Source organism: Heptranchias perlo, chromosome 35 (assembly GCF_035084215.1).
Source record: "Heptranchias perlo isolate sHepPer1 chromosome 35, sHepPer1.hap1, whole genome shotgun sequence".
In the NCBI taxonomy this organism is placed as follows: domain Eukaryota; kingdom Metazoa; phylum Chordata; class Chondrichthyes; order Hexanchiformes; family Hexanchidae; genus Heptranchias; species Heptranchias perlo.
Window position 1 is genome coordinate 20,613,115 of NC_090359.1, and position 24,042 is coordinate 20,637,156.

At 53.1% G+C, this 24,042-nt stretch overlaps 2 protein-coding genes across 9 annotated transcripts in view; one reads left to right on the forward strand and one right to left on the reverse strand.

Annotated features, from left to right (window-relative positions):
• Positions 1 to 17,654, reverse strand: part of gps2 (G protein pathway suppressor 2) — a 48,447-nt gene extending 30,793 nt beyond the window's left edge. Inside the window, exons 1-7 of one of the 4 annotated variants that reach the window (XM_067972047.1) lie at positions 17,560 to 17,654; positions 13,215 to 13,348; positions 8,803 to 8,912; positions 8,065 to 8,234; positions 3,979 to 4,058; positions 2,785 to 2,861; positions 14 to 182 (exon numbers count right to left, since the gene is read on the reverse strand). In XM_067972047.1, the coding sequence (XP_067828148.1) occupies positions 14 to 182; positions 2,785 to 2,861; positions 3,979 to 4,058; positions 8,065 to 8,234; positions 8,803 to 8,912; positions 13,215 to 13,308 (700 nt within the window). In that variant the 5' untranslated portion in view covers positions 13,309 to 13,348; positions 17,560 to 17,654. Of the gene's footprint in view, positions 1 to 13; positions 183 to 2,784; positions 2,862 to 3,978; positions 4,059 to 8,064; positions 8,235 to 8,802; positions 8,913 to 13,214; positions 13,349 to 17,500 lie in introns of all 4 variants that reach the window. The other 3 variants (XM_067972049.1, XM_067972046.1, XM_067972048.1) reach the window with 3 other exon arrangements.
• A 155-nt stretch (positions 17,655 to 17,809) lies between these two features.
• The window catches only part of neurl4 (neuralized E3 ubiquitin protein ligase 4), an 86,881-nt gene continuing 80,648 nt past the window's right edge, over positions 17,810 to 24,042 (forward strand). For 3 of the 5 annotated variants that reach the window (XM_067972053.1, XM_067972056.1, XM_067972054.1), the window contains exon 1: positions 17,822 to 18,064. In XM_067972053.1, coding sequence (XP_067828154.1) covers positions 17,900 to 18,064 — 165 coding nt within the window. In that variant the 5' untranslated portion in view covers positions 17,822 to 17,899. Of the gene's footprint in view, positions 18,065 to 24,042 lie in introns of all 5 variants that reach the window. The other 2 variants (XM_067972055.1, XM_067972052.1) reach the window with 2 other exon arrangements.

Genomic DNA, 24,042 nt, shown 5'->3' on the forward strand with positions numbered 1-24,042 from the left:
ACAGCTGGCTCACCTCGAAGCTGTTGGCTGCTGGCATAAGTCACGGCCTGTCCTGGCCCATAAGCTGGTCCATGTTGTGTCTGGCTGACTGGGTAAGTACCATGTCCTGACTGGCCAGTCTGGTACTGAGGATGGTCTGTCTGTGCAGCAGTGAATCCAGCCTGTGTTGTGAATGCACGACTCTGGGAAGAGAAAGAGAGAGGGTGAGAGTGAGAGAGTGAGACATAGAGAGGAACACAATGAAGAAAGAAAGAAAGAAAGGAGGGAGGGAAAGAAATAACAAAAGAAAGAAAGAACTTGCATCTGTATAGCACCTATCACGACCTCAGGACGTTCCAAAGAGCTTTCATAGAACCATAAAATGGTTGCAGCACAGAAGGAGGCCATTCGGCCCATCGAGCACTTGCCAGCTCTTTGTAAGAGCAATCCAGTTAGTCCCATTCCCCCGCTCTTTCCCCATTGCCCTGCAACTTTTTTCCCCTCAAGTATTTATCCAATTCCTTTTTGAAGGCCACGATTGAATCTGCCACCACCACCCTTCAAGGGAGCGCATTCCAGATCATAACTACTCGATGGGTAAAAAGGTTTTTCCTCATGTCGCCTCGGGTTCTTTTGCCAATCATCCTCAATCTGTGTCCTCTGGGCCTCAACCCTTCCGCCAATGGGAACGGTTTCTCTTTGTTTACTTTAGCTAAAACCTTCATGATTTTCAACACTTTTATCTCAACAGCCAATTAAGTACTTCTGAAGTGTAGCCACTGTTTAAATGTCGGAAATGCGGCAGCCAATTTGCGCACAGCAAGATCCCACATAAAGCAATGTGACCACGGCCAATATTTATCCCTCAACCAACATCACTAAATACAGATTATCGGGTCATTTATCTCGATGCTGTTTGTGGGATCTTGCTGTGCGCAAATTGGCGGCCGCGGTTCCGACATTAACTACACTTCAAAAGTCCTCCATTGGCTGTAAAGCGCTTTGGGACGTCCTGAGGCGGGGAAAGGCGCCATACGAATGCAAGTTCGTTCTTTCTGTCCTCCAGCCAGATCCTCCCCCGCCCCCGCCCCCGTCCCTGCAAGTAACAGGCACAAAACGGAAGCCAAACACGTTCGCCAATGTCCTTCAGGGAAGGGAACCTGCCACCCCTGTCCGGTCTGGGCCTAACACGTGACTCCAGTCCCACATTACGTGGTTGACTCAATGCCCCCCCCCCCCGGGGCAATGAGGGATGTGTAGGGAATACTGGCCTTGCCAGTGTCGCCCACATCCCGTGAACAAATTTTTAAAAATAGAGTGGGGGGGGGGGGGGGAAAAGAGAGGGGCGGGTGTGCGAACAAATACTGAACTTGACGACATCTCCTGCAGAACAGAACTAACTCCTCCCAAGATTTTGTCTTCGAGGGAATTGTGGCGTGAAGGTTTGGGGGCCCCGAATTAAGTTTAAATTCCCCCTTCCCATTAATCCTCATTTATTCCCAGTCGCTGTCTTGGGGTCTGGATATACGATTTATCCACCGATAAGGCAACTCCGTCAGCCGTGGTTCAGTGGGTAACACTCTCGCCTCGGAGTCAGAAGCTCGTGGGTTTAGGTCCCACACCCGAGACTTAAGCACATAATCCCAGGCCGACACTCCCAGTGCCGGGGCTGAGGGAGCGCTGCACCGTCGGAGGTGCCGTCTTTCGGATGAGACGTTAAACCGAGGGCCCCCGTCTGCCACTCTCAGGTGGATGTAAAAGATCCCACGGCCACTATTTCGAAGCAGAGCAGGAGAGTTCTCCCCGGTGTCCTGAGGCCAGTATTAATCCCTTAACCAAAATCACTAAAAAAACAGACGATCTGGTCATTATCACATTGCTGTTTGTGGGACCTTGCTGTGTGCAAATTGGCTGCTGCGTTTCCTACATTAAAACAGTGGCTACACTTCAAAAGTACTTCATTGGCTGTAAAGTGCTTTGGGTAGTCCTGAGGGCTTAAAAGGCAGGGTAGAATTGCAAGTCCGTCCTTCCTTTCTGAACAGCCTCTTTCCAAACCTCCTGGCACCACACTATTCAAACAGGAGTAAGAAATACGAATAGGGCCGAGTTCCTGAAGCCGTGCTGGCGGGATTACCGGGAGACAAGGTTTTACCAAAAGCCCTAAAGTAAAAAGCTTGCTGTATAATTAATGGCAACGGGGCGGAGGGGGGGAAAGAACAAATAAAGAAATAACATGCATTTATATAGCGCCTTTCACGTCCTCAGGATCTCCCAAAGCACTTTACAGCCAACGAATTGCTGATGCAGTGCAGCGACTGCTGTCGGCAAACGCGGCAGCCATTTTGCGCACAGCAAGCTCCCACAAACAGCAAAAGGGATGGATGACCAAGTTAATCCGGTTTCGGGTGGTGTTGGTCGAGGGGGTCAGGCTGCCAGAAGAACTCCTCTGCTCTTCTTCAGGGTAGCGTGGTTTTTACATCCAGCCGGGAGGGCAGACGGGGCCTCGGTTTAGCGTCTCATCCAAAGGTTGGCACCTCCGACAGTGCGGCTCTCCCTCAGCACTGGCACTGGGAGTGTCGGCCTGGAACGTTTGCTCAAGTCTCTGGAGTGGGGCTCGAACCCACGACCTCCTGGCTCACAGGCGGGAGCGCCGCCCGCCGAGCCGCGGCCGACAAGTTCCCGGGTGCTGCGCGCGCGCCCCTCCCGCGGGCTCGTTCGGAAGACAATATCCGTGGGACCGTCTCGTGCTAACCCGCTCTGGACCTGTACTCAAAACTCACGGAGGCTCGGAGAGGAGTTACGTACCTGCGCGATGGCTCCCGACGTGAACATCTGTGCTTTCGGACGATCTCCCAGCAGACCGCCTGGTCTCCCGTGGCCTTCTGCAGTGCAAGAGAGAGAGAAAGGTGAAATGCAGGCTCCTCTTAGTGGCTTTCATGGTGTTCGGGGTGGGGAGGGGGGCATTGGGGGAGAAGGTGGTGATCGATTCTCCAGCTGTGCTGATTAAGCCCAGGCAGCAATAAATCTCCTGAGGCGATATATGGTTGCGTGTTCGCGCAAACCCGATTTGCCCGCTATACGCGGTGGAACGCTAAATCCATCGGACTCCCTCGTGCCGAAGCTTTTGAAGAATAAAGGATCTAGGTTCCCCCAATCTAAGTTGAGAAGTGGTGGGGGGCTGTATTGCACGTGCTAAAATCGATGTGAAATCAGACGGGGATTCCTTACGATTCTGGATTTAGCGAGCGGCTGATTGAACCAGTCCCCGTCCGCTGGACGCACCGTGTTAACGACGGGAGTCGCAAAAGTGGAGACCTTCGGGCAGCCGTTCCTGGGGCGTTACAAAAACAAAAACACAGATAAAAGGGGCTCAGAGCCAGAGCTCCGATACAGGCGGCTGCCTGCGATCAGCATGGACGGTGTAAGCGGTGGGGGATTGTCGTTAAAAAAAAAAACAAAATCAGCCAGATTCCCCCGCCTTCCCCCCTAGAAAGTGGGGGTCAGGCGAGAGCAGGACCAAGCTGGGCCTGCGATGCCCCACTGTGTCGAATAGCTCGCTTCCATCTCCTCTTGGATGAGGGTGTGGGTAGATGCATGATTTTGCATTTCCTTCAGGAGAGGGGGGAAAAAGAAAGGTTAGCGATAATATTGAGGGAGGGGTGGAGGGAGGGAGGGCTAACAGAGGGAGGGGTGGTGGGAGGGAGGGCTAACGGGAGGGAGGGGCGGGTGAGAGGGGTGGAGGGCGGACGGGCTAACAGGAGGGAGGGGTGGAGGGAGGGAGGGGCAGAGGGAGGGAGGGAGGGGCGGAGGGAGGGAGGGCTGACGGCGGGAGTGGTGGAGGGCGGGTGAGAGGGGTGGAGGGCGGGCGGGCTAACAGAGGGAGGGGTGGAGGGAGGGAGGGCTAACAGAGGGAGGGGTGGCGGGAGGGAGGGCTGACGGAGGGAGGGGTGGCGGGAGGGAGGGGCGGAGGGCAGGAGGGAGGGCTGACGGCGATCTTACCTTGTATGTTGATCAGATGCTGGCCGGAATGGACAGCCAGTGCCTGCGGGTACGTTGCCTGAGTCAGCGTGCTCATGTCACTGGAATAAAAGTTACAAAGACAGGACAGTAATCACACCATCAGCTCACTCGGTGGATGTGGGTACAGGAAAGTTCCAGGTTCGCTTCTGACTCTGTGCTGATCTACCCGATCTAAGCCGGGGCTCTAGTTGGGATAATTTGCCTCGGTGGCTGGTGGGAGCCAGAATCATCTCGGGTTCCGGCTGTCGATCACAATCCAGCCGGGGAGTATGTGCGTGATGCCCTCCCGGTCGAACAGCCCGGCGACACAATGCCACCTGGGCTTGACCGTAAAGAGCGGCCGCTTAGGCGTGGTACCGGCGGGCGTCTGGTGATTGTGGAAGCAGTCCCCCAGTGAGACTCCGTGCTGCCCAGGGGAGGGTGAAGCCCCACTCTGCATTTGTCTGGAATCTTTCACGACCTCAGGACGTCCCAAAGCGCTTGACAGCCAATTAAGTACTTTTGAAGTATAGTCACTGTTGTTGTAGGGAACACGGCAGCCAATTTGCGCACAGCAAGATCCCACAAACAGCAATGAGATAAATGACCAGATCACGTCTTTTGGATGGTTGAGGGATAAATATTGGCCCCAGGACAGAACCCTCCCTACTCTTTTTCCAATAGCGGCCGTGGTCTCTTTTACGTCCACCTGAGGGGGCAGACGGAGGTCTTGGTTTAATGTCTCGTCTGAGCAGTGCAGCACTCCCTCGATACTACACTCCTGTCAGCCTAGATTTTGCGCTCAAGTCTCTGGAGCGTGGTTTGAACCCACAATCTTCTGACTCAGAAGGAGCGAGTGCTACCCACTGAGCCAGGGCTGACGTCTAGGAGCCCCCGAAAGCTGCACAGTACACAGCTGTGCTGGCTTTGTGAGAGGTAACTGCATTGTACGTTGCTACACTCCTCGACCTTATCACAAAGATCCTTTCTTTGACCTTCAATTTTCTCTTTGCGGCTTTCCTGAAGGCGCCAACTTTTGCTGGGATTCAGGTCCAGAGGCGATGGACCTCCCTTAAGTACCCCGGCCATCCTTCATAGGTCATGGCAGGCGGGGGGGGTTAGTCAACTGTGGGGGGATTCACAGCTGAATCAGATGTCATCATCGTCCGGCATCCACACACCGGCACTTCAGTGATCAGGAAGATAGGAACAGGAGGAGGCCATTCAGCCCCTCGGGCCTGTTCCGCCATTCAATCAGGTCATGGCTGATCTCTTCCTCAACTCCATTGACCCGCCTTTGCTCCATATCCCTTGGTAATCTCACCTAAAAAAAAAAATCTATCGATCTCAGGCTTGAAAGCTCCCACTGATCCCCACCATCCACAGCCTTTTGGGGGAAGCGAGTTCCAGATTTCCGCTACCCTTTGTGTGAAAACGCGCTTTTAGATTTCACTCCTAAACGGCCGAGCTCTAATTTTAAGGTTTTGCCCCCTTGTTCTGCAGGGAGTAACCTCCCCCGCCCCACTGTAACGGGAGAACTGCTGCCCCTGTTGAGATCACTTAACTCAGCACAGACCATGAATTGAACCATCAAACCACTGACCCTCCGGCTTAGTAATAAAGCCTAATGTCGTTTTAAAGAAGGAATCCTTTCCTGATCTGGAATATACGTGACTCCAAGTCCCACACCGGTGGGCTGACTCTTAACTGCCCTCCGAAGTGGCCCGGCGAGCCACTCAGCTGAACCAAACCGTGGTCAACAGTGGTTCGAAAAGGAGGGACACCACCACCTTCTCAGGGGTGCAACGAAGGACGGGGCAATAGATGTCGGCATTGCCAGGGACGCCCACATCCCGAGAATAAGTGGTTAAAATAAAAGTATAGCAGGCGGTGCATTGATCAACATGGAGTTCAGAGGAGCCCTCAACCACAAACTCAACCCACTCAAATGATAATGCAGTCAGGTGCCGAGCCCTGTCTCACAATGCGGAGAGCGGGGGGGGGGAGGGGGGGGGAAGTGTGTAGGAGGCTGTTATCTAATCGGCGAGATTAGGCAAGCGTCATAAATCCCCAGAACAGCCTGAAAGTCAACTGAACACCGAGATTGCGATCGCTGCCACGTAGTGACTTCTCCTCGATTGCCTGCTGGTAACACGTTGCTGCACAGTGTCATTAGGCCGCCACGAGGCTTGTACCAGCTGTGTTCCTGTACCTGGCAGGTGGGCGGGCATGTAGCGTAGAGGTTACAGCACCGCACCGGCAGGCCAGAGTTCAAATCTCAGCTAGGGTGAAATTAAGGTGGCACCAGGAATAAAACAGGATTGTTGTAAATAACCAACTGGTTGACTCCTAGTCTTTTGGGAAGGAAACCTGCCTGTACACGGTTTGGTCTATATGTGACTCCAGTCCCACACTAAGCGGTCGATTCTCTGAGGTGGCTACCAAATCACCCCTCAAAGATGGAGAACGAATGCAGCCCCTTTTAATTCTGCACGTCCTCAATCTCGTCCATTGTTGGCAGTGCTTAAACCGGGGCGAACTGCAAACGATCGGCAGAGGACCGAACCGCGCAGGCAGACCGGGGGGGGGGGGGGGGGGGGGGGGGGACGCTCCCAGGTCCCACCCAGTGAGTCCCGCTGGAAAGCGGAGGCTTGTGACCGTGCGAGGCCCCCCGCAGTCGAATAGCTCCGCCTGCACCCGCCGCCCGGGCTCGCGTGGGAAGAGCGGCCACCCTGGCGAGGTACTGGAGGAGCGGCCACCCTGGCGAGGTACTGTGGAACCCGAGCCCCGGGCGAGAGCCAACTCCTTTGGAGACGGGAGATAAAAGAAAAATAAGAGTTTAAAACAAACGACAGGAGTGGAGGTTTCTCAATAAAAATTGCGGGTGGCAGCAACGGGCTATTTTACTTGCAGGTGAGTTCTAGATGTAAGACTGAATCAACAAAGAGTTGTATTTATACATTGCAGTGCCTTATCAGGTCACTCAAACATCCCATTGTGCTTCATGTACATTGAATTACTTCGAAATGCAGTGACTTTCGTTATGTAGGGAAACATGACAGCCAATTTATACATAGCAAGATCCCACAATCAGCAACTGGCCGAATAAGCAGTTAATCTGCTTCTTTTGCACCCCTGCACCCCCCCCCCCACCCCGGCCGTTGCCTTTTGGCCCACGGTCACTGGGGAGAGCTCCCCGCTCTTCCTCGAAACCCCGGAGGCCGTTGCAGTACCTTTAAAGGCGCGCCGGGGACCTTTACGGGAGACGGGGGAACCTTGACGGAAGGACAGCCTCTGTGGCAATCCCTCAGTGCCTCGGCGGAGCGTCAGCCCGGACTTAAGCTCGGGCGCCGGGAGCGGGGGGGTCCGCGATGCGCTCGCCGCAGATGTTAAGGGCGACGGGTGAGTCGCGCGGGCTTGCGTTACGAGCGTGGACCGACCCCAGGCGGCGCACGCTTGCGCCGAGCCACTCCATTTACTCTGCGCCATCTCTCGTTAACAAAGCAACGGAACCTTTACAGCAACAGCCCCCCCCCACCCCACATCCCCCTCCCACCCCGCCCTCATTCTCCCGATTTTTGCCAGGTTAGTTACGCAGGACCTGATTTCCCTCCAACACCTTGTTCCAAGGTTGAACCTAGATGGTGAATTATTTGGCGGGCTATTTGACTGCGGGGGGCATCACCCTCCGCTGACATTCGTATGTGCGCACTTTCCAGTGGCAATGCCCAGACGGTGCCCTCCCGTCCCGAGTGGGTTCCCTAGGCCTGTGGTTAAAAAATTTTTAATTCAACACCAATTAACCTTTAGAGACTAAACGATGGGAGGGTGATTCCCGCCGGGAACGCCCAGTGCATTAACATAGGGAGCGGAGAGAGTAGGATCAGGCTTGGCCACGAGGCCTCTCACAGTCAAATAGCCGGTCACCATTCACCATATATAGGCTCAAATTTGGACGAGCTACCAGAGAGCAATCGGCGCCCATGGAACTGTGTACCCTGGCAAAGATCAGTGCCCAGACGGTAAAACATTGGCAGGCTATTCAACTGTAGAAGGCATTACAGCCTCACCCAATCCTACCCTCACCCGATGTTCGTAGACGTCGAGAGAGAAAATCGTCCAAAACAGGTCTTGTACCTATTTTCCTTCATCTTGGCCCGCCGTTTCTCCTCCTCATGCAGGACCTTCTTCAGTTGCAGGAACAACTGGTGCTTTTCCTCCTGCAAATTCTGCAGTTTCAGCTCCATCTTAGAGATCTGAGGAAGGTAATGGAGCAAGGAGTGAGGGCGGTGAGTCGCAGACCGGGGTGGGGGGGGGGGGTGGGAGGCATGAGGCGGTGCGAGTCTGCGGACGTGTCCTCGTTCAAACGACGCACAGCTCTCGCGCAGTACTGCGCTGACAGTCTCTCTCCGGGTCGCAGTAGGGCGTCCCCCGATAGGGGTCCTCGACCTGAGGGATGTTAGTGCTGGGGAGTGGGACAGTTTCTACATTGCCCCCCGCCCCATCCAGTACTGGCATCTGGTCAGGTTAGACGCAGAATCAAGCTCTCTATGTACTGCCCTGACAATGGGCCTCAGCCACCAACCTCAGAAAATCCACCCAACACGGCGGGATGTCCCCCTCATTTCCCACCCTGTGCCCTGTAGGAGTGAGAGGGCTACGTTGGTAGCGGCCGGGCACGGTGGGCGGGATTGAGATGGCGCGCGAGAGGCAGAGGACCCTCACAGCCAGCTGTCAGAAAGGAGGGTTTCAGTTCAACAGCCCGGGCTCAAATCCACTGGCGAAAATAACTCTGAACCAGCCCCCCACCCCGCTCCCACTTACCTGTTCCTTCGTCTCTTCCAGGGACATGCGCTCCTCCATCTCTTTCTTCCTCTTCCGTTCCTGCTCTTCTTTCATCTTCTGCTCCATCATCTTATCCACCTCCTCCTCCTCTGGAATGGCCACAACAGCAGCATCAGTTACAGGAGAGAACTGGCAAAGCGTCTCAGAAAATGGCTCTCCCCCATTGAGGTGGGGAGGCCGCCCCCCCCCAAAACATAACGGGAAGGCCTGCTGCCTCCAGACTGCCTGCTAAATTACAGTACAGAAACAGGCCATTCAGCCCGACGAACTCATCCTCCACACGGGCAATAACCCTAATCCCATGTGCCCGCCCTCTCCTCGTATGCCTTTGTCCCCCTTTCCTTCAGCTCCCTATCGAACCGATCATGAAATGTGGACACGGTCTCTGCTTCAATCACTAACTCTGGTAGTGCATTCCACGACCTCCCAACCCTCTGTGTGAAAAACATTTCTCCTGCTCTCCGTCCTAAATTTTTAACATTTAGCCTCATACCTGTAATCTTGGCTCAGGAAGTCAGCTGCTGCTCAGTGGTCTCTCTCTCTCTCTCTCACCTCTGAGTCAGAACGGCGTGGGTTCGAGTCCCACACCAGAGACTTGAGCCCATAATCCAGGCTGACACTCCCGGCGCCAGTACTGAGGGAGTGCTGCACTGTCGGAGGTGCCGTCTTTCAGCTGCGACGTTAAACTGAGGCCCCGTCTGCCCCTCTCGGGTGGACGTAAAAGACCCCATGGTCGCTAGTTCGAAGAAGAGCAGGGGAATTTAGCAGGCCAATATTTATCCCTCAACCAACATCACTATATCAGGTGATCTGGTTATTATCACATTGCTGTTTGTGGGATCTTGCTGTGCGCAAATTGAGCTGCCGCGTTTCCTACATTACAACAGTGACTGCACTTCAAAAGTACTTCATTGGCTGTAAAGCCCTTTGGGACGTCCTGAGGTCGTGAAAGGCGCTATATAAATGCAAGTTCTTTCTTTCTTTTCAAAGATATTCCTGAAATGAGCGCAGAGTATTTTCACCTCTCCCCGAAAATGGCCTGGTTGGGGCTCGGCCACTGGTCCACCTCAGGGGTTTCTAAGCTTTTGGTTCCGTGACACTCCCTGCTTGGGTGGATCTGAGGCAGGTGACCCTCCTCCACTGCGTCCCAGCCTCTTTGCTCTGCTGCCCCGTATCCTAACTCGCACCAAGTCCCGTTCACCCGTCGCCTCTGGGCTCGTTGACCTACATTGGCTCCCGGTCCGACAAAGCCTGGATTTTAAAATTCTCATCTTCCTGTTCCAATCTCTCCATGGCTTCCCCACCGAACTCTGTAACCTACTGCAGCCCTATGACGCCCCCCCTCATACCGAGATCTCTGCGCTCCTCCAATTCCGGCCTCTTGCGCGTCCGCCGATTTACACCATTGGCGGACGTGCCTTCAGCCGTGCCTAAGCTCTGAAATTCCCTCCCTAGACCTCTCTCTCCTCCTTTAAGACGCTCCTTAAAACCGGCCTCTTTGACCAACTTTTTGGTCACCTGTCCTAATATCTCCTTCTGTGGCTCGGTGTCAGTTTTGCCTGATTACGCTCCCGTCAAGTGCACTGGGGTGTCTCACCGCGTTAAAGGCGCTATATAAATGCAAGTCGTCGGTTTACGCCTCCCCCGATTTCCAAGTGCCCGGCCGCGGAGGGTGCATCAGCGTGGCGCAAACGACCTGCGACTTGCGTCCAGCTGCTTGTCGGCCCCAGGAGTCCGGTGTTTCTCATTTTGGTGGTGGTGGGGGGGGAAACACGCCCTGGATTATTTGTCTGGCACCTGAGCCTGCGTGAAGCCTCGTGGAGTGTGGCAGAGCCCGGGCCGAAGAGGAGGCCCATGTAAGTCTAGTTCTTTTCGTACCTCTACGCCCCAGGAGGATATATTGCAAAATAGTGTCCAAGCTGTTTGCCTTTGTGTCACACAGCCTCAGCGTTAAGCGTACCTGGTCCCATTAATTCGCAGAGATTTCAAGTCACTGATACCAACAGGTATCGAGGCACTGGAGAAGGTGAGAAAAAGATTTACAAGGATGATACCAGAACTGAGAGGTTATACCTATCAGGAAAGATTGGACAGGCTGGGGTGCCTTTCTCCAGAAAAGAGAAGGCTGAGGGGTGACCTGATAGAGGTCTTTAAAATTACGAAGGGGGTTCGATAGGGTAAACGTAGAGATGTTTCCACTTGTGGGGGAGACCAAAGCTAGGGGCCATAAATATAAGATAATCACTAATAAATCCGATCGGGGATTCAGGAGAAACTTCTTTACCCAGAGAGTGGTGAGAATGTGGAACTCGCTCCCACAAGGAGTAGTTGAGGCGAATAGTGTAGATGCATTTAAGGGGAAGCTCGATAAACACGAGGGAGAAAGGAATAGAAGGATATGATGATGGGGTGAGATGAAGTAGGGAGGGAGGAGGCTCGTGTGGAGCATAAACACCAGCATGGACCAGTGGGGCCGAATGTTTCTGTGCTGTACGTTCGGTGTAATCTCAGGGTTGTGATTTAGGAGTTATCCACCAATGAGGCAACAGCGCTAAGAACCGCTCCTTTCCAAACCTCCAGCCCAATGGGAGTCAAACAGCACTAACCGGCAAGACAGAAATACAAGCAGACACAGGATAGATTTGGCTTGGGCTTCGAGGACCAGCTTGCCAGGGGCTGCAGATTGGAAATCCCTGCACAGCATGGTTCATAGAAACATAGAAAATAGGAGCAAGAGTAGGCCATTCGGCCCTTCGGGCCTGCTCCGCCATTCAAAACGATATGGCTGATCGTCTAACTCAGTGCCCAGTTCCCGCTTTTTCCCCATATCCCTTTAGCATTGAGAAATATATCTATCTCCTTCTTGAATACATCTAATGACTTGGCCTCCACTGCCTTCTGTGGTAGAGAATTCCACAGGTTCACCACCCTCTCGGTTCTAAATGGTAGACCCCGTTACCAGTGCCGCGCGGATGGAGTTGGGCAAATGGGACCCCCAACAGTCTTTTCTCACCCTTCTTCTCGTGCATGAAAAAGGACAGAGAAAGACCATCCCGTCGAGCCCTCCTCACAGTCACACAATCTCTTGGGAGAGGGAAAATAACAGAGAGAGAGATAGAGAGGGAGCAAGGTAGAGATACATAGGAACAGAAGGAGGCCATTCAGCCGCTCGGTTCTGTTCCGCCATTCAATGAGATCATGGCTGATCTGTATCCTAACTCCATCCACCCGCCTTGGCTCCATATCCCTTAAAACCCTTGGCCAGCAAAAATCTATCCATCCCAGATTTAAAATTATTAATTGAGCTGGCATCTACTGCTTTTTGTGGGAGAGAGTTCCACACGTCTACCACCCTGAATGGCAAGGCTCTAATTTTAAGGTTATGTCCCCTTGTCCTAGACTAGCCCACTTGGAGGAAAAAGTTTCTCTCTATTTATCCTAGAGGGAGAGAGATAGAGGGAGAGGGTAGAGGGAGGGAGGGAGAGAGAGAGAGAGAGAAAAAACCTGAGGATAATTTACAAAAACCTCTGGGAGATTTTTCTCCCACCTGTGAGAGCAAGGGCGAGCTCCAAGAGGGCATCATGTCTCATGTCAGCAATCAGAGTTAAATCTTGCCTCTCTTTGATTACTTGACATGACCTCCTCTCTCAAGAAAGAACTTGCATTTTTATAGATCCTTTCACAAGCTCAGGACGTCCCAGAGGTACTTATGAAGTACTTATGATGTGTCGTCGCTGTTGTAATGGCGGGAAATGGGGCAACTAATTTGCGCACAGCAAGATCTGTTTTTAGTGATGTTGATTGAAGGATAAATATTGGCCCAGGACACCTGGGAGAACTCCCCCCGCTCGTCTTTGAAATAGTGGCCGTGGGATCTTTCACGTCCACCTGAGTGCAGCACTCCCTCAGTAATGTACTGGGAGCGTCAGCCTGGATTGTGGGCTCAAGTCTCTGGAGTGGGGGCTCGAACCCACGACCTTCCGACTCGAGAGGCGAGAGAGCTGCCCACTGAGCCACGGCCGACACCGGAACTCTTCAGCTCCCCTCTGAAGGACTGAAAGGAACCGATACTTACCACGTGTTTCCGTTGCCTGTGCCAGAGGCCGACGACTCTTGGCATCTAACCTATGGTAGAATCGCACAGCACAGAAGGAGGCCATTCTGCCCATTGTGCCTGTGCCGGCTCTTTGAAAGAGCTACCCAATTAGTCTCACTCCCCTTGTTCTTTCCCCATAGCCCTGCAAATGTATCCTTTCCAAGTATACATATATGATTCCTTTTTGAAAGTTCCTATTGCATCTGCTTCAGGCAGTGAATTCATCGCCTCCTCTCGTTCTTTTGCCATGTCGGCATTGATTTACTGTGTCCCCCCCTCCCGTCCAGACCCTCACCTTGTCGTTTCCGTGCTCTCTCCTTCATGATGTGCTGGTGAAGAGCCCGCGCCATTGCGCTCGACATCTTGGGCCGTTCCAATAGGGCTGGCATCGTCTCAGTTTCAGAAGGAGCCAGACACTAGAAGCTAGACCTGTAACAATAAAAGCCGACGTGAGCTCCCGCAGTGGAACAAACAGACGGAGGTGTAATCATCGCCTTTCCCCCCCCCCCACGCCCGTCCGGGACAGAGCAGTCCGCTTGATCGGCGCCCCCCACCCCACTAGACCTCAATATCCAACCCCCACTCTACCATGGGTGCACCGTGGCTGCAGTGCCCACTGTCTACAGGATGCACTGCAGCAAGTCGCCAAGGTTACTTCTGCAGCACCTCTCTCCCCTTGCGACCTCTACCCGAGAAGGACAAGGGCAGCAATGTTACGGGAACTTCAGCACCTCCGAGTACACCCATCCCGACTTGGACATATAGCGGCCGTTCCTTCATAGTCGCTGGGTCAAAATCCTGGAACTCCCTTCCTTTCAGCACTGTGGGAGAACCATCACCACACGGACTGCAGCGGTTCAGGATGTCGGCTCACCACCACCTTCTCAGGGGGCAACTCAGGGATGGGCAATAAATGCCGCCTCGCCAGCGATGCCCACATCTTACGTAGAATTACATAGAATGTACAGCGCAGAAACAGGCCATTCGCCCAACTGGTCCATGCTGGCGTTTATGCTCCACACGGGCCTCCTCCCCTCCCTCTTCATCTGATCATATCAGCATATCCTTACTATTCCTTTCTCCCTCATGTTCATCCCCAGTGGATCACCAAGAGCTAGTGTCCCCACAAGACTGTATCCAGTCTTAGGTCTCCCCCAGATCCCCATCCTTCTCCCAGATAGTGTCTCTATCCCCCTCCTTTTCCAAGATCCCCCCTCCCTCACACAGAACCACCTCCCTCACCCAGGATCCCTCTCCCTCTGATCCCTTCCCTCTCCCAGAACCACTCCTTCTCCCAGACCTCCCTGCTCTCTCCCAGATCCACCTCACACTGACCCCTTCGCTCTCCTAGATCCCCTCCATCGCCCAGATCCCCCTCCTACTGATTACCTCCCTCTCCCTGGCCCCCCCTCCCTCTGATCCCCACCTGAATCCTCCCTCTCCCTGTGACCGTCCCTCTCCCAGACCCCCTCCTGTTCACATACCATCCTGCTCTCCCAGAACCTCCCCTCCTCTCAGAAACCCTCCTTCTCCAGATCCCCACCCCCACACTGATCACCTCCCTATACAGATCCCACTCCCACTGACCATCTCCCAACCACAAATCCCCCTCCCACTGCCCCCTCCCTCTGATCTCCCCACCCTCCTTCTCTCTCTGATCCCCCACCCACTCTCTCTCTCCCTCCCTCCCTCTGATCCCCCCTCTCTCTCCCGTGAACCCCCCTCACCCTCTCTCCCTCTGAATCCCCCTCCCTCTCTCCCCCCCTGATCCCCCTCCCTCTCTCCCCCCCTGATCCCCCTCCCTCTCTCCCCCTCTGACCCCCCACTCTCACTCCCTCTGATTCCCCTCACACTGATCCCCCCCTCTCTCTGATCCCCCTCCTTCTCTCTTTCTCTTTTTCCCTCTGATTCCCCTCCCTCTCTCTTTCCCTTTGATCCCACTCCCTCTCTCTCTTTCCCTGATTCCCCTCCCTCTCTCTCTTTCCCTCTGATCCCCCTCTCTCTCTCTTTCCCTCTGATCCCATTCCTCCCCTTTGTCTCTCTCCCACTGATTCCCCCTCCCTCTCTCTTTCCCTCTGATCCTATTCCTTCCCTTTGTCTCTCTCCCACTGATCCATCCCTCTCTCCCACTGATTCCCCCTCCCTCCCTCTCTCTCTCTCTTTCTCCCTCCCTCCCTCTGATCCCCCTCCCTTTCTCTCTCCCCCACTCTCTCCCTTCCTCCCACTGATTTACCTCCCTCTCTCTCTCCCTCTGATCCCCATCCATCTCTCTCTGATCCCCCACCCACTCTCTCACTCCCTCTGTTCCCCCTTCCTCTGATTCCCCCCTTCCCTCTCTCTCCCTCTGATCCCCCTCCTTCTCTCTCACTCTCTCTGATCCCCCCCTCTCTCACTCTCTCTGATCCCCCCCTCTCTCACTCTCTCTGATCCCCCCCCTCTCTCTCTCTGATCCCCCCCCTCTCTCTCTCTGATCCCCCCTCTCTCTCTGATCCCCCCCTCTCTCTCTGATCCCCCCCTCTCTCTCTGATCCCCCCCTCTCTCTCTGATCCCCCCCTCTCTCTCTGATCCCCCCCTCTCTCTCTGATCCCCCCCTCTCTCTCTCTCTCTGATCCCCTCCTCTCTCTCTCTCTGATCCCCCCCTCTCTCTCTCTCTGATCCCCCCCTCTCTCTCTCTCTGATCCCCCCTCTCTCTCTCTCTGATCCCCCCCTCTCTCTCTCTCTGATCCCCCCCTCTCTCTGATCCCCCCCTCTCTCTCTGATCCCCCCCTCTCTCTCTGATCCCCCCCTCTTTCTCTGATCCCCCCCTCTCTCTCTGATCCCCCCCTCTCTCTCTCTGATCCCCCCCTCTCTCTCTGATCCCCCCCTCTCTCTCTGATCCCCCCCTCTCTCTGATCCCCCCCTCTCTCTGATCCCCCCCTCTCTCTCTCTCTGATCCCCCTCTCTCTCTCTCTGATCCCCCCTCTCTCTCTCTCTGATCCCCCCCCCTCTCTCTCTCTCTGATCCCCCCCTCTCTCTCTCTCTGATCCCCCCTCTCTCTCTATCTGATTCCCCTCCTTCTCTCTCTCTGATCCCCCTCCTTCTCTCCCTCTGATCCTCCACCTTCTCTCCCTCTCTGATCCCCTCACTCTCTTTGATCCCCCTCTCTCCCTCCCTTTGATTCCCCCTCCCTCACTCTCCCCCTTTGATCCCCCTCCCTTTGATTCCCCCTCCCCCTCCCCTTGATTCCCCCTCCCCCTCCCTTTGATTCCCCTCTCCCCCTCTCTCTCTGATGCCCCTCCTTCTCTCTCATCCCCCTCTCTCTCTCTCTGATTCCCCTCCTTCTCTCTCTCTGATCCCCCTCCTTCTCTCTCTCTCTGATCCCCCTCCTTCTCTCTCTCTCTCTGATCCCTCTCCTTCTCTCTCTCTCTCTGATCCCCCTCCTTCTCTCTCTCTCTGATCCCTCTCCTTCTCTCTCTCTCTGATCCCTCTCCTTCTCTGATCCCTCTCCTTCTCTCTCTCTCTGATCCCCCTCCTTCTCTCTCTCTCTCTGATCCCCCTCCTTCTCTCCCTCTCTCTGATCCCCCTCCTTCTCTCCCTCTCTGATCCCCCTCATTCTCTCCCTCGCTGATCCCCCACCTTCTCTCCCTCTCTGATCCCCTCACTCTCTTTGATTCCCCCTCCCTCACTCTCTCCCCCCTCCCTCTGATCCCCCTCCCCCTTTGATTCCCCCTCCCTCTGATCCCCTCCTCCCCCTCCCTTTGATCCCCTCCCCCTCTCTGATCCCCCTCCTTCTCTCCCTCTCTGATCCCCCTCATTCTCTCCCTCGCTGATCCCCCACCTTCTCTCCCTCTCTGATCCCCTCGCTCTCTTTGATCCCCCTCCCCCTCTGATCTCCCCTCCCCTTGATTCCCCCTCCCTCTGATCCCCCCCTCCCCTTGATCCCCCCTCCCCCTCCCTTTGATCCCCCCCTGCCCCTCCCTTTGATCCCCCCTCCCTTTGATCCCCCCTCCCTTTGATTCCCCCTCCCTCCGATCCCCCCCTCCCCCTCCCTTTGATCCCCCTCCCTCTGATCCCCCCTCCCTCTGATCCCCCCCTCCCCCTCCCTTTGATCCCCCCCTCCCCCTCCCTTTGATCCCCCCTCCCTTTGATCCCCCCTCCCCCTCCCTTTGATCCCCCCTCCCCCTCCCTTTGATCCCCCCCTCCCCCTCCCTTTGATCCCCCCTCCCCCTCCCTTTGATCCCCCCTCCCCCTCCCTTTGATCCCCCTCCCCCTCCCTTTGATCCCCCTCCCCCTCCCCCTCCCTTTGATCCCCCTCCCTTTGATCCCCCTCCTCCCCCTCCCTTTGATCCCCCTCCCCCCCCCCTCCCTCTGATTCCCCTCCTCCCCCTCCCTTTGATCCCCCTCCCCCCCCCTCCCTCTGATTCCCCTCCTCCCCCTCCCTTTGATCCCCCTCCCCCCCCCTCCCTCTGATTCCCCTCCCCCCCCCTCCCTCTGATTCCCCTCCCCCTCCCTTTGATTCCCTCTCCCTCACTCACTCACTCACTCTCTCTCTCCCCCCTCATTCTCTCTCTCTCTCTCTGATCTCCCTGATCTCCTCAGTACCTCACAAAGCCCGAGTCCCAGCCCCCGACCGCCGATCTCCCTCCACATAAAACACTCACTCAGCCGCCATGACACACACCGTCACTTCCGCCTCTCCTCGCCGCGTTTGACCCCCGCTGCCGTAAAAGTAGATTCAAACCGAGCCGACGGCCCGTCACCGCCGTAAAACAAACCCCCACCCCCCTCCTCCTCCTCCTCCTCCTCGAACGGTTTTTTTTTTGCGGCAGATCTGCCCCCTTGCCGTAAAACGGACCGGCGCGATTTTCAATAGAGTGCCCCGCAGCCGTAAAACGTATTGGCCGACTGGGCCGTAGAGCGGATGGCGCCGGCTGCCGCAAAGCCGACCGTCGCCTAGCGGCCGCCCGCCTCTCTCCCTCCCCGCCTCCCGCTGCGGTAAGGATGGCGGCCGAGTTCCACCAGCGGACCGGGAAGCTGGTGGTCCTGTTGAACGGTAACCGCACGGCGAAGCGCAACAAGCCGACCGAGGAGTTCAACCATGGGCTGGCCATGAGCCAAGAGGCGCTCGGGGACGGGCAGGTCTTCCAGGTGCGGATCGACAGGAAGGTGAGTGAAGGGGGAAGGGGGCGAGAGAGACCCCCATTCCCCCCCCCCCCCCCATCCCCACCACCACCCCGGGGGGAACCCCAGTAGGAAACACCGGGGATTGAGGCCTACTCCTGGGTGGGTGGGTGGTGGAGCTCCAGTTACAGGGTGTTTGGGGGTGGGAGGGGCAACAGAAATTAGGGTACAAAGATGATTTTAAAAATGAGCCACAAATGGGGCTAACTGGGGATTAATTATAATTTAGGCTGAGCCCCCCCACAATGAATATTTGCTCAGATTAAACGGGCTGGAGAATAATTCCACCCCCCCTGCTTAATCCCCAGTGATAAAAGCTGCATATTGTCTCCATCAAACCTGCAGCTGAAGGGAGGGGAGGATCCCAGTGGGATGAGTTAACTGTATATCTTCTTCAGTTTAATTTCCCCCTAAATTTAAAAACTTAAAATCATCATCCGCCATTTAGAAACCACTGGCGTCCCCATCACTGCTGTCTCCACAGAGTGTCCCTGGGGAAAGGCAGGCTGAGGGCTATAAGCAGGAGAAAAAACAAAAGCCAGAAGCAGAATCGAATGTCAATTGGAACTGCGCCGTCAAAAGTTGTCCTCAGGTTTGAATTTTGCTCGGCAAATTTAGGGGCAATTAATGTTGGCATCAAACACTCCCAGGGCAGGTACAGCACAGGTTAGATACAGAGTAAAGCTCCCTCTACACTGTCCCATCAAACACTCCCAGGGCAGACACAGAGTAAAGCTCCCTCTACACTGTCCCATCAAACACTCCCAGGGCAGGTACAGCACGGGTTATATACCAGAAACTTAACTGGACCAGCCATATAAATACTGTGGCTACGAGAGCAGGTCAGAGGCTGGGTATTTTGCAGCGAGTGATTCACCTCCTGACTCCCCAAAGGCTTTCCGCCGTCTACAAGGCACAAGTCAGGAGTGTGATGGAATACTCTCCACTTGCCTGGATGAGTGCAGCTCCAACAACATTGAAGAAGCTCGACACCATCCAGGACAAAGCAGCCCGCTTGATTGGCACCCCATCCACCACCCTAAACATTCACTCCCTTCACTACCGGCGCACTGTGGCTGCAGTGTGTACCATCCACAGGATGCACTGCAGCAACTCGCCAAGGCTTCTTCGACAGCACCTCCCAAACCCGCGACCTCTACTACCTAGAAGGACAAGAGCAGCAGGTACATGGGAACAACACCACCTGCATGTTCCCCTCCAAGTCGCACACCATCCCGACTTGGAAATATATCGCTGTTCCTTCCTCGTCGCTGGGTCAAAATCCTGGAACTCCCTTCCTAACAGCACTGTGGGAGAACCTTCACCACACGGACTGCAGCGGTTCAAGAAGGCGGCTCACCACCATCTTCTCAAGGGCAATTAGGGATGGGCAACATATGCTGGCCTTGCCAGCGATGCCCACATCCCATGAACGAATAAAAAAAAATACAGCGTAACGCTCCCTCTACACTGTCCCATCAAACACTCCCGGGGCAGGTACAGCACGGGTTAGATACAGAGTAAAGCTCCCTCTACACTGTCCCATCAAACACTTGCAGGGCAGGTACAGCACGGGTTAGATTCAGAGTAAAGCTCCCTCTACACTGTCCCAAATTTAGAGAACGTTCCCTACTGCCCCAGTGTGACATTTTCTGATATCAGTGATCTGGGTCCCCTGGTTATTTGGGACTGGATTTAGACTATCCCTGTTATTTCATGTGGGACCATTGCAGCCAGTATATAGGTGAAAATTATATCCCAACAGTCCGAACTTATTTTACCCCCCAGCCCATGTCTAATCCGCTGCACCACCCTGTCCCCTATTTATTTATGGTATACAAACAATAGCTTTGTCAAAAGGACAGTGGGATCTCGTTTGTATTGGGATGAAATAACAGGAGACAACTGCTGTGCGACATCACAGGTGAGGCAGGAGAGTCCGAGAGGTGAGCAGAGTATAAAAGGGGAGACCTAGAGCGGGAAGAGAGTCTAAGGCAAGTCATGGCAGCACAGCTCGCACCCGTGATATGCTCCTCCTGCACTATGTGGGAAGTCATGGACACTACCAGTGTCCCTGGCGACCATGTGTGCAGGAAGTGTGTCCAGCTGCAGCTACTGGCTAACCGCATTTCGGAGCTGGAGCTGCGGGTGGATTCACTGTGGAGCATCCGCGATGCTGAGACTATCGTGGACAGCACGTTCAGTGAGGTGGTCACACCGCAGGTAAAGAATACGCAGGCAGAAAGGAAATGGGTGACCGCCAGGCAGAGTAAAAGGACTAGGCAGGTAGAGCATGAGTCCCCTGGGGCCATCTCCCTCTCAAACAGATATTCTGCTTTGGATACTGTTGGGGGAGATGGCTTATCAGGGGAAAGCAGCAAGAGCCAGGTTCGGGGAGCGGCTACAGGGCATTCTGGAGGGGGAGGGGGAGGGTGAACAGCCAGTAGTCGTGGTCCATATTGGTACCAACGACATAGGTAAAAAAAGGGATGAGGTCCTGCAAGGTGAATTTAAGGAGTTAGGAGATAAATTAAAAAGCAGGACTTCAAAGGTAGTGATCTCAGGATTACTACCGGTGCCACGTGCTAGTGAGTATAGGAACAGGAGAATAGACAGGATGAATGCGTGGCTGCAGGGATGGTGTAGGAGGGAGGGATTTAGATTCCTGGGACATTGGGACTGGTTCTGGGGAAGGTGGGACCTGTACAAGTGTGACGGGTTACACCCGAGCAGGACCGGGACAAATGTCCTCGCGGGGGTGTTTGCTAGTGCTGTTGGGGTTTAAACTGAGCGGGGAGTCAGAAGGGAATAAAGTTGAGAGCAGCAAGAGAGGGGAAGACCTAGGGGAAATCTACAATACAAATAGTACAAACAGTTGTTCAAGAACAAGTGAAAGGGAAAAGCATAGAGCAGCGGAAAGAAAGTGTACTTTAGGTACTTTAGGCACGACAGATAAAATGAAAACTAGAAGGCGTAAGGCGATTAACCCAGCATCAAAGCTGTGGCAGGGGGTTGGGAACCTGAGCAGGGAGACAGAGGAAAGCGTATCAGGAAGGGACAGAAGGTATGGAGTAAAAGGTAAAGTGTTAAAAAAGGAAAAAGCAGGAACTAAGTGTCACAAAACATATTTGAAAGTTCTTTATCTGAATGCACGTAGCATTTGTAACAAAATGGACGAGTTAACGGCACAAATAACGACGTATGGGTATGATCTTGTGGCCATTACAGAAACATGGCTGCAGGGTGACAACAACTGGGAATTAAATATGCCAGGGTATTTAACAATCAGGAAGGACAGGCAGGAAGGAAGGGAAGGGAAGGGGAGGTGGGGTGGCTATGTTAATAAAGGAAGGAGTCACTGTAATACAGAGAAAAGATATTGGGACAAAGGATCAGGATAATGAAACAGTTTGGGTAGAGATAAGGAATAATAAGGGGCAAAAAACACTCGTGGGCGTAGTATATAGGCCTCCTAATAGTTGCAACTCTGCTGGAAGAAGTATTAATCAGGAAATAGTCGGGGCATGTAATAAGGGAACAGCTATAATTATGGGGGATTTTAACTATCATATTAACTGGACAAATCAAATTGGGCAGGGTAGCCTTGAGGAAGAGTTTATTGAGTGTAGTAGGGATGGATTTCTTGAGCAGTATGTAACTGATCCTACAAGGGGGCAAGCAACCTTGGACCTGGTCCTGTGTAATGAGCCAGGATTAATTAATTAATGTCCTAGTTAAGGATCCCCTTGGAATGAGTGACCATAACATGGTTACATTCCATATCCAATTAGAGGGTGAGAAGGTTGGTTCTCAAACAAGCGTACTGAGCTTGAATAAAGGAGACTATGATGGTATGAGAGCGGAATTGATTAAAGTGGACTGGGAAAATAGATTAAAGGGTAAGACGGTACATGAACAGTGGTGTTCATTTAAGGAGTTATTTTACAACTTTCAAAAAATATATATTCCATTGAGGAAAAAAGGGTGTAAAAGAAATGACAGCCATCCGTGGCTAAGTAAAGAAATTAAGGATAGTATCCGACTAAAAACAAGGACATATAAGGTAGCCAAACTTAGTGGGAGGATAGAAGATTGGGAAGTCTTCAACAGACAGCAAAAAGTAACTAAAGGATTGATTAAGAAAAGGAAGATAGATTATGAAAATAAATTAGCAAAAAATATAAAAACAGATAGCAAGTGTTTCTACAGTTATATAAAAAGAAAAAGGATGGCTAAGGCAAACGTAGGTCCTTGAGAGGATGAGACCGGGAAATTAATGGTGGGAAACATGGAGATGGCAAAAATGCTGAACAAATATTTTGTTTCAGTCTTTACGGTAGAGGACACTAAGAATATCCCAACACTGGACAAACAGGGGGCTCTAGGGGGGGAGGAGCTAAATACGATTAAAATCACTAAGGAATTGGTACTCAGTAAATTAATGGGACTCAAGGCGGATAAATCCCCTGGACCTGATGGCTTACATCCTAGGGTCTTGAGGGAAGTGGCAGTGGGGATTGTGGATGCTTTGGTAATAATTTTCCAAAATTCTCTGGACTCAGCAAAGGTCCCGGCAGATTGGAAAACTGCCAATGTAACACCCTTATTTAAAAAGGGTAGTAGGCAGAAGGCTGGAAATTATAGACCAGTTAGCTTAACATCTGTGGTGGGTAAAATTTTGGAGTCTATTATTAAGGAGACAGTAGCAGAACATTTGGATAAACATAATTTAATAGGACAAAGTCAGCATGGCTTTACGAAGGGGAAGTCATGTCTGACAAATTTGCTTGAGTTCTTTGAGGATATAACGTACAGGGTGGATAAAGGGGAACCAGTGGACGTAGTGTATTTGGACTTCCAGAAGGCATTCGACAAGGTGCCACATAAAAGATTATTGCTCAAGATAAAGAATCACTGGATTGGGGGTAATATTCTGGCATGGGTGGAGGATTGGTTATCTAACAGGAAGCAGAGAGTTGGGATAAATGGTACATTCTCGGACTGGCAACCAGTAGCCAGTGGTGTTCTGCAGGGGTCGGTGCTGGGTCCCCAACTCTTTACAATCTATATTAACGATTTGGAGGAGGGGACCGAGTGTAACATATCCAAGTTTGCAGATGATACAAAGATGGGAGGGAAAGTAGAGACTGAGGAGGATATAAAAAACCTACAAGTGGATATAGACAGGCTGGGTGAGTGGGCGGAGATTTGGCAGATGCAATACAATATTGGAAAATGTGAGGTTATGCACTTTGGCAGGAAAAATCGGAGAGCAAGTTATTATCTTAATGGCGAGAAACTGGAAAGTACTGCAGTACAAAGGGATCTGGGGGTCCTAGTGCAAGAAAATCAAAAAGTAAGTTTGCAGGTGCAGCAGGTGATCAAGAAGGCCAACGGAATGTTGGCTTTTATTGCTAGGGGGATAGAATATAAAAACAGGGAGGTATTGCTGCAGTTATATAAGGTATTGGTGAGACCGCACCTGGAATACTGCATACAGTTTTGGTGTCCATACTTAAGAAAAGACATACTTGCTCTCGAGGCAGTACAAAGAAGGTTCACTCGGTTAATCCCGGGAATGAGGGGGCGGACATATGAGGAGAGGTTGAGTAGATTGGGACTCTACTCATTGGAGTTCAGAAGAATGAGAGGCGATCTTATTGAAACATATAAGATTGTGAAGGGGCTTGATCGGGTGGATGCGGTAAGGATGTTCCCAAGGATGGGTGAAACTAGAACTAGGGGGCATAATCTTAGAATAAGGGGCTGCTCTTTCAAAACTGAGATGAGGAGAAACTTCTTCACTCAGAGGGTGGTGGGTCTGTGGAATTTGCTGCCCCAGGAAGCTGTGGAAGCTACATCATTAAATAAATTTAAAACAGAAATAGACAGTTTCCTAGAAGTAAAGGGAATTAGGGGTTACGGGGAGCGGGCAGGAAATTGGACATGAATTTAGATTTGAG